At 33.2% G+C, this 10,345-nt stretch overlaps 1 protein-coding gene across 2 annotated transcripts in view; it reads left to right on the forward strand.

Moving 5' to 3' along the window:
* SsRbeta (signal sequence receptor beta) overlaps positions 1-5,238 on the forward strand; it is a 417,378-nt gene extending 412,140 nt beyond the window's left edge. For both annotated transcript variants that reach the window (XM_080180496.1, XM_080180502.1), the window contains exons 2-5: positions 2,427-2,535; positions 3,308-3,417; positions 4,018-4,261; positions 4,702-5,238. In XM_080180496.1, coding sequence (XP_080036622.1) covers positions 2,443-2,535; positions 3,308-3,417; positions 4,018-4,261; positions 4,702-4,812 — 558 coding nt within the window. In that variant the 5' untranslated portion in view covers positions 2,427-2,442 and the 3' untranslated portion in view covers positions 4,813-5,238. The remainder of the gene's footprint in view (positions 1-2,426; positions 2,536-3,307; positions 3,418-4,017; positions 4,262-4,701) is intronic.
* The last annotated feature ends 5,107 nt before the right edge of the window (positions 5,239-10,345 follow it).

The following is a 10,345-nucleotide window of genomic DNA, read 5'->3' on the forward strand; positions in this document are numbered from 1 at the left end:
TTGTAATATCAGGAATGTATTCTTTGAAGTTATACTTGTTGAATTCAATATAATCTTGCTGCTTAAATTTTTCCCATGCCTCGTCGAATTTACTTCTATTGAATGTAGTTTCATTTAAAGAATTAGGATCAGATTTGTTTGGGAAATATTTATCCCAACTTATTGACAAATATGAAAGATATCCTGGCCTTTTATAAGGGACAATTTCTGTCTCTTCTTTTGATGGCACAACATCGTACGGATTTTCATTTCGTGAAAGCTTTTCTCTGGCCCAATTAAACCCTGAAATAGGATATTGAAGATAGCCGGCAAGAGTCTTGGTAATTTCCAACTGGGAAACTGATTTTCTTTCGTCGTCTGTATTGATAGTCATTTGATCTTTATTTAATTTGTCTTTGTCTCCAGGAGGCCAGAGCCAACTTATTGAGGGCGTTTGAAAATATCTATTACTCAAAACATTACTTGACTTTTGGGTTTCATTATCATCCCCTCTACCAAATTTATCTTTGACCCAATCAAGGTTTAGACATTGATAGCTGCGAAGGGGTTGGGAGTTGTTGTTCATTTTAGTAATGGCAGAGCTTGGGGGTTCTTCATACACTTTTATTTGTCGTTCATCCATTAAAGTTGGTTTTTCATTTTGAGTCTGAAAAAATTATATTCATACAATACACACAAAAAACTATCTATATATGACAAGGATAACAATATTTATAAAAGCAAGAAAATATCAAGTTCTGCTAGTTTCATGCAATAAAATATGAAGAAAGCAAATCATGAAAATAAGTAACAAACAATATAAAGAGAAAAGAAATCAATTTCTCTTATTAAATCATATAAAACTAGCAATTTTAGATTGATTTTATTTAATACCACTAGATAGCTTGGAATCAAGCCCTACTTATTTTTATCTAAAAGCATATTACATAATTTTAACATTGGTCGACAACATCCATAAAAGCAATTGTTCAAAGATTAAGCTCTATCATACAAAGTAGAATAATGTCTGTCTGTCCGCCTGTCCCTTAAGATTTCAGTAACCACGGAATTAACCGATCGATCGATCGGATTCTACTCATCAGGGAATATACCTACAGGTCCTGTGGTGGTTTTAAGCTATTTTCTTAGGGGTGGGACACCCCCAACCCCCCCAAGAAACAAAAAAAACATAAATTTTTTTGATTACCTCTTTGGGCAAAGCCCCTAGAGGCTAGGGGCAAAGCCTCTATATATATAATAAAATATGAAGAAAGTAAATCATGAAAATAAGTAACGTACAATTTAAATTGAAAGTAAATCAATTTCTCTTATTTAAAACTATGAAACCAGCAATGTTAATTTTAAAACAAATATCACTAGATAAGCTTTTATGATGAAATAACAAAAGAATACGTATTTCAATGGACAGAAAATACACAAACAACATTCCCCAGCTTCTATCTTGTTCTTTTATTTAATTTCAAGAAATTAAACGAAAATATCTTTTTAAAACATTTTTATTTAATAAAATAAACCTGTTTGTAGAAAGTTCGCTGAAACTAATAATAACTTCTTTTTGTTACCTAGATGTGGTTTACATGGGATAAAATATACAGAGAAAAACTTGTATTAATTTCGCAAAATAAATAAATAATGCCGCGTTATTTTTTTCAGTACAAATGTCGTCATTTATTTGTTTTGATATGTCGTCTTTTAATTTTTGTTTATTATATTAACACAGTTGCCGTACATAAAGAATATTATTTTATTAAAATTTTACAAATGATATCTTTGTTAATAAAAGAATATTGATACGTAAAATTTAAATTTTTTAAGGTATAGTATTTTTTTCAAAAAGTTTTCCGTTTTGGTTTGGCAACCTGTACTCGTCATTACTATTGTTGGCTGGAACCGGTTTCCGGTGAGTTGGCTGTAAAGTGGATTGTTGTCTGCTTTTTCGTGTGTGTATGTGGAGATTTGGAAAGGTTGCTGCAATATTTTTAATATTTTCTTTTCAACTTTGTTTTGGAGTTGTCGTAGTTTTTATGTTATTTTGTGAAAATATTTTTAATTTTTATTAATATGAATTTTATGTATAGCCTTTTGTAATAAAAGGAAGTTTTTAAAATATTAAATCCTTAAATTTCAACTACAAGCTCCATTATAGTGCATTAAGCTACACCTCATAGGTTACGTGATGGTTCAATGCTATTTTCACTTTACCACTTTGAATACAGAGTATCTAGGGACGCAGCTTCTAGTTTCTCGTTAAAAATTTGTTTCCCACGAAATACAGATGAACTGAAAATTACCTATTGATTCTATTTAATTAATTAATTATTTATTTCATGATACAGCGCGCATATATGTTGTTACTTTAAAATTTTGATCTATTTTGATAAAATAGTGTTATTCAATTAGTTAAGTACAGCGAATGGTTTTATTTCAGAAATACCATCTAAAATGTTGAGATTAAGTTTGGTCGCGTTGATGTTCTGCGTAGCCCATTTGAACGCAGAAGAGGGAACTGCTGCAAGACTACTTTTGTCAAAACAGGTATGTCTGCTACTTTGTAGGGTGTGTGAAATTAATTATGTAGAGTATTGGAGGGATTGCCATGCATGGTCCGTTGACTCCTTAATCTACATTTAGAACCTGCAGAGAAAAGGTTTGAGTGTTACTTAACTTCAAATCCTTGGGTTATAGTCATAGCAACGTATTCAGCCATAATGACTGGTGCCGGCCCTAAAGGTCTTGGTCGAGATCATGAGTCAATAATATAAGGTTCCTGTTTTGGTTTTAACTATTCGTTTTATTCAAACGATTTATTATGTTATACACACGTATATTGGTATATGCTCTATATGCCTAACTTTGATCAAAATCGTATTATCAAATTTTTAATTGGTTGTGAGTCACGAGTGTTTTCGTCCATTTACCTAATTTTAATGAAACTGCATAGAACATTTATGATTGTGTACTTGCGCGCACAGGGATAGTTTCATTAAGTGCAATTGGCATTGAAATATTTCAATATTATTAGATCACCATAAAGATAGATTAAATATGAAGATTGTTTTAATGAACGATTAAATGAAATAAACACTATTAGGCATTACTAAATTTTAATGAATTCTATTTATATGAACAGAGTTTCTAAGTACAGCTGATGAATAATAATAAGCTGTAGGTACAACTTACTGAAACTTTTTTGGAGATTAATGGCGGATTAAAATTTTTTGCTGTCCAATTTCTGTTAAGTACTTAAGCGCATAAAGACATGAATTATAGAACATATTCATAATTTTACATTTTTTTCTTGCTTTAGGTTTACAACAAGTATGTAGTCGAGGGTATGGATGTAGTGGTTAAGTATGGTCTATATAATGTTGGAGACAGCGCAGCCACTGATATCCAGATTGTTGACAATGGATTCAGGTACCTACATAATTTTTATTTATTTTGCAATTATTTGTGACTGTTTTCATCACTTTAATAATTTTAACAAACATAGTTACAAGTACAGTGTTCCTTACTTTTTTCTACATTGTTTCTATCCATTTTCTATTATGGTAGGTAATGATTGATAAATAGAAGAATGACTAATAATTTAAATATCCTTACTTACATCAGAATGTTACTTGTAGTAATCTAATTGGGGCAATAAAATCTATTATCAATTTGTCTTATGGATATGAATTTAATTGCTGATTTGTTACCTTAAACAGTAACTAGTAACTTTGCCCCTAGAGGCTTTTGGGGCACTTGAGTGAAGAGGAAAAGAGTCAGGGGGCGGAATCGACCCACCACTTGTTATTATAGTAATACAAAATATTTTGGTTTGTTGTTTTCTTCTAGGAATGATTTTTCTTGGAATGTTAGGGAGCTAGTAACCTTTCCTCAAAATAGTTTTTAAACCTTTCCCTGACCTTAACTTCGCTATTTAAAAAACAGTCACAAAGATGATGTAGACAAGCGAATTTGATCGATACTTAAATACCATTATGAACAATTTACTTTACCTTATATGTTTTGTAGAAGTGACGACTTTGAGTTGGTTTCTGGACAGACCCAGTTCAAGATTGAGAAGCTGAGTGCACAGGCCAACACAACCCAGACAGTTGTCGTCAGACCAAGAAAGTTCGGCTACTTCAACTTTACCGCTGCCGAGGTGTCCTACACAGCTGGAGAGGGAGTCAGACTGACCGGCTACAGCTCAGAGCCTGGACAGGCTGTAATCATTGCCGCCAGAGATTATGAAAAGCAGTTTTCTTCACATTTCGTAAGTTTTAAAATCATTTTACTAGAGGCCGATTCTGAAAGAAATCGAACATTAGGCGATAAAACAAAGAGTTTCCGTTTAGTTATTACTATAATATAAATCATTTGAAGTTAGTACCATCAAACGCAGTTTCAAATATAATCCAAACACAAAACGGATTAATCGTTCCTGATCATATCTTCATTTATGAAGTGTTTGTATTTACTAATGGTCGCCAAGAATATAGTCGTTTTTTGTGTGCTAGTTTCCTCTGTCCAACAAAACAAGAAAACTACATAGCAGCATAAATAATAATTACTTTTTAATAGTTTTCTAACTATTACACGGATCTTTTGGCATTTGTAGTTAAAATAGGTATATAAGCCACGATTTTTTAATAATCTAAATAAAGTGTAGATGTCTAGATGTTGCATGTAGACATGAATATTATAATATTTTAGCTTGACTGGGCTGCTTTCGCTGTGATGACCCTGCCTTCCCTCGCCATTCCCTTCATGCTCTGGTACTCCAGCAAGTCCAAGTACGAGGCCCTAGCCACCAAGAAGGATTAATCTTCATCACAAGATTCTGTTTTTGTCATAATTTCATCATTGACATTGTTTTTATTTCATACCTATTTTAAGAAATAATAGAAAATGCAGAACAGTGAAAAACTAGCTTTCGCTTTTCACTAAAAGTTTTTGAGTCTCTTGCTTACGTTTGTTTTACCCTTTTTTCATATTTTATTTATTTATTTTTAATTGATACTCTGCATTAATTTGTTGTAATTTCTTAGGTCATAGTGATACTAACCAGTTTTCTTTTAAAATTTGAGCAGTTTTAATATTACATGAAAAATCATTATAATAAAAATACTTTCTTGAGTAAAAGCCTTCTAACATTTAATAAAACTCTTTGAGAGAGTTATTGTGAATAAATAATTGTTGATGTTATTTATATGAACACTCAATATAAATAAATTAATTGTTTTACAATAATATTGTTTCATCATTGTATTTAGTCCAATTATTTATTAGTCTAGTGATTTGATTTGATTTAGTTTTGTTATTCATATGATTTAAGATTTCAGAGCAACGAAAGATTAAGACAAAAATATTGCATTTTTCGGTCCACATTTATGATCGATACCCTTTATTATATATTATTCTGGTGACAATAAACAATTTGTGTTTTTGCTCAAGGGATTCCGGTATGTTCAATATTGCAAAAATACGAGATTTTCTTATTTAAATTAAAATGTATTATTTAATGTATTTTATTTCTGTGAATGTATAAAAGATTCCCAAACCGAGTCACCGAATTGCTTCCTTTTCTCATAGCATTAACATAGAACTAAATAAGCTGGACCGTTGGCTCGTCATAATTCACCTAGCCCAACTCCCTCAAAGATAAGTGATTAATTTATGCATGGTGTTCAGTTAATGGAACCATTGATGGCAATAACACGAGAAGTGCATTAACTATTTAAGACCCATTGATAAACTTCAGCTAAACTAATTTAGATATTGATAAGTTTGGTGATAAATTTTTATTTTTAAGTAAGGTTTTTTATGAATTCTTGAAAAAAAGGAGATACCTAGTTTTTACTTTAATTAATAAAAAAATGCATTTTCGTCATTTATATAAATAATGTACCTATGGTCATAAGGACACTAGAAACAAGGGTCTCTTAATTTGTCAGTTTTGGTAGTCCTTTTTGAGTGTGGTATATCTTGGCCAATTTTCATATACATTTCTTCGACTAAAAGCAATAGAATATGATTTGGAGTGGATACAAAACCGCGACATTACTAAAAATCTATAATAAAAAATCTTAATGCTAGAAGGTCATGTCCGCAGAGCTCGGCCCCCTGGCATGCCTAGCCGCGGGCGCTCGACCCCCTTGCCTATAACCTAACCTATATGTTTGAATGTTTAATGTACATTAACTTATTTAAAATTTAGAATTTCGTGGATTTTACTAAAAGTGGTTGGTAGATTTTTTTCAAATTTTTAATATTTTTTTTTTACAATATTTAGGTTAGGTTATGGGCAAGGGGGCCGTGCGCCCGCGGCTAGGCAGGCCAGGGGGCCGAGTGCTGCGGCCATGTATTTCTACAAAAAAAATCCTACATAGTTATATTTCTGTTATTGTCGTGGTTTTGTCACTGTCGCGGTTTTGTCATGTCGCGGTTTTGTCCCTGTCGCGGTTTTGTATGTGGCGGTTTAGTATCCAATCCTATGATTTGCAGTCGACTTATGCAGTTGGATGTTAATCTGTTAAAGTAGGATTTATGTTTGTCGGTAAATATATAACTTAATTCGACTTGCCCATTATAATGTTATAAAAATGTTTAGTAAATAGTGTATATCATTTTAAGAATTGGTTTATTTCCTACTTCAGGTCAGTAACCTTCAATGGGTTGTTTGCTCCTTGGGGAAATGATAAGGGGGGAGGAAGTTTTGCCACTTTCGCGTAAACAGTGTGCTGTGGACTAGGTATTGATTTTAGATTATAGGTTATTTAGGATAAAAGTTTACTTTTGGGTATTAGTTCACGTATATTTAATCATTTTTTGAATAGGTCTCCAGGTTCAGGTGCTGCAGGCTGGAAGGTCGTTTCTGGACAGGTAAAAAAATTAAAAAATTTTTGTTTGAAGAGTTAGAGAGCAACATATAAAACAAAATATGCTTCTTTTTGAATGTTATTAACATATCTGCAGAAAAAATTAAATTCGGCCTCCAGGTTCAGGTGCTGCAGGCCTCCAGGTCCACTCTGGACAGGTAAAAATTAAAAACATTTATTTGAAGAGTTAGAGGTACACTTATTTAACCAAATATGCATCTTTTTGGATGTTATTACCATATTTGAGGAAAAAATGACAATCGGCCTCCAGGTTCAGGTGCTGCAGGCCTCCAGGTACACTCTGGACAGTTAAAAATTAAAATTTCTTATTTGAAGAGTTAGATGTACACTTATTTAACCAAATATGCATCTTTTTGGATGTTATTACCATATTTGAAGAAAAAATGACAATCGGCCTCCAGGTTCAGGTGCTGCAGGCCTCCAGGTACACTCTGGACAGGTAAAAATTAAAAAAAAGTATTTGAAGAGTTAGAGGTACACTTATTAGACCAAATATGCATCTTTTTGAATGTTATTACCATATTAGAAGAAAAAATGACAATCGGCCTCCAGGTTCAGGTGCTGCAGGCCTCCAGGTACACTCTGGACAGGTAAAAATTAAAATTTCTTATTTGAAGAGTTAGAGGTACACTTATTTAACCAAATATGCATCTTTATGGATGTTATCATCATATTTGCAGAAAAATTTAAAATCGGCCTCCAGGTTCAGGTGCTGCAGGCCTCCAGGTACACTCTGGACAGGTAAAAATTAAAATTTCATATTTGAAGAGTTAGATGTACACTTATTTAACCAAATATGCATCTTTTTGGATGTTATTACCATATTTGAAGAAAAAATGACAAACAGCCTCCAGGTTCAGGTGCTGCAGGCCTCCAGGTACACTCTGGACAGGTAAAAATTAAAATTTCTTATTTGAAGAGTTAGATGTACACTTATTTAACCAAATATGCATCTTTTTGGATGTTATTACCATATTTGAAGGTAAATTGGCAATCGGCCTCCAGGTTCAGGTGCTGCAGGCCTCCAGGTACACTCTGGACAGGTAAAAATTAAAATTTCATATTTGAAGAGTTAGATGTACACTTATTTAACCAAATATGCATCTTTTTGGATGTTATTACCATATTTGAAGAAAAAATGACAATCGACCTCCAGGTTCAGGTGCTGCAGGCCTCCAGGTACACTCTGGACAGGTAAAAATTAAAATTTCTTATTTGGAGAGTTACAGGTACACTTATAAAACCAAATATGCATCTTTATAAATTTATCTAGCTGGCTCCTGGAGGCCACCTTGACCCTATCTGGAGCACAACTCAAACCTTTCATCTAAATAAAACAAATTATAAAATTGATTTTTTAAACCTGTCCAGCAGGCTCCTGGAGGCTACCTAGAGCCTGCCTGGAACAAAAATAGAAGACTTACTTAATAAATTTTGTCATATTATTATATTTTAATAAGGGGGGGGGGGGGGCGAAAGTAACACTTTTCGAAACCAAAACTAAAAGTCAACAAAGGAACTCAACTAAAAAAAGAGTTACAGGTCTGAGATTTTGCATGGCAGTTGCTTTATAGGGGTACAATATGGAACTGTGAAGAAACGGCGGCGCAACCGCCGAAAACCGCCGTTTCCCGCCGAATATTTTTTTGCCTTTTCTCGGCGGTTTTCGGCGGTTGTGCCGCCGTTTCTTCACAGTTCCATATTGTACCCCTATAAAGCAACTGCCATGCAAAATCTCAGACCTGTAACTCTTTTTTTTTAGTTGAGTTCCTTTGACTTTTAGTTTTGGTTTCAAAAAGTGTCACTTTCGCTCCCCCCCTTTTTATTTAGAAACCTTTCCTCTAATATCAAATATTACCTTTATTGGAATTTATCTTGCCAGCGGCCACAAGCAGTCACCAGTGGTCACCAGGATCCAGGTAAGGTGTCCAAATCAAAAAGTATCAAAAAATATTATAACTGCCTGTCCAGAGTGTACCTGGAGGCCTGCAGCACCTGAACCTGGAGGCCGATTGTCAATTTATCTTCAAATATGGTAAAAACATCCAAAAAGTTGCATATTTGGTTTAATAAGTGTATCTCTAACTCTTTAAATAAGAAATTTAAATTTTTACCTGTCCAGAGTGTACATGGAGGCCTGCAGCACCTGAACCTGGAGGCCGTTTGTCAATTTACCTTCCAATATGGTAATAACATCCAAAAAGATGCATATTTGGTTAAATAAGTGTACATCTAACTCTTCAAATAAGAAATTTTAATTTTTACCTGTCCAGAGTGTACCTGGAGGCCTGCAGCACCTGAACCTGGAGGCCAATTATAAATTTTTCTGCAAATATGATGATAACATCCATAAAGATGCATATTTGGTTAAATAAGTGTACATATAACTCTTCAAATAAGAAATTTTAATTTTTACCTGTCCAGAGTGTACTTGGAGGCCTGCAGCACCTGAACCTGGAGGCCGATTGTCATTTTTTCTTCTAATATGGTAATAACATTCAAAAAGATGCATATTTGGTCTAATAAGTGTACCTCTAACTCTTCAAATAAATTTTTTTAATTTTTACCTGTCCAGAGTGTACCTGGAGGCCTGCAGCACCTGAACCTGGAGGCCAATTGTCATTTTTTCTTCAAATATGGTAATAACATCCAAAAAGATGCATATTTGGTTAAATAAGTGTACATCTAACTCTTCAAATAAGAAATTTTAATTTTTAACTGTACAGAGTGTACCTGGAGGCCTGCAGCACCTGAACCTGGAGGCCGATTGTCATTTTTTCCTCTAATATGGTAATAACATCCAAAAAGATGCATATTTGGTCTAATAAGTGTACCTCTAACTCTTCAAATAAATGTTTTTAATTTTTACCTGTCCAAAGTGGACCTGGAGGCCTGCAGCACCTGAACCTGGAGGCCGAATTTAATTTTTTCTGCAGATATGTTAATAACATTTAAAAAGAAGCATATTTTGTTTTATAAGTTGCTCTCTAACTCTTCAAACAAATTTTTTTAAATTTTTTTACCTGTCCAGAAACGACCTTCCAGCCTGCAGCACCTGAACCTGGAGACCTATTCAAAAAATGATTAAATATACGTGAACTAATACCCAAAACTAAACTTTTATCCTAAATAACCTATAATCTAAAATCAATACCTAGTCCACAGCACACTGTTTACGCGAAAGTGGCAGAACTTCCCCCCCCCTTATTTTTTTTTTAACCCTTACAATGGTGATTTCTCTGCTAAATAACTTTGAAAACAAGGGCGCTAAATATATATCTGTTTCAAATGGAGAATTTTAAATATTTAAATTATGATTATTTGCAGGTTATTTTAAAACTTAAAAACCTTTTTTCTTAGACGATGTTTAAAGCAGTCATGAAAGGTAAGTTATAAATATTTAATATGCTCTTAAAATCACGCAACCTTGAAGTAAATTTATTTTAATAAGTTAAAAT

Source organism: Acartia tonsa, chromosome 2, assembly GCF_053477335.1.
Source record: "Acartia tonsa isolate MP-2025a chromosome 2, ASM5347733v1, whole genome shotgun sequence".
In the NCBI taxonomy this organism is placed as follows: Eukaryota; Metazoa; Arthropoda; class Copepoda; order Calanoida; family Acartiidae; genus Acartia; species Acartia tonsa.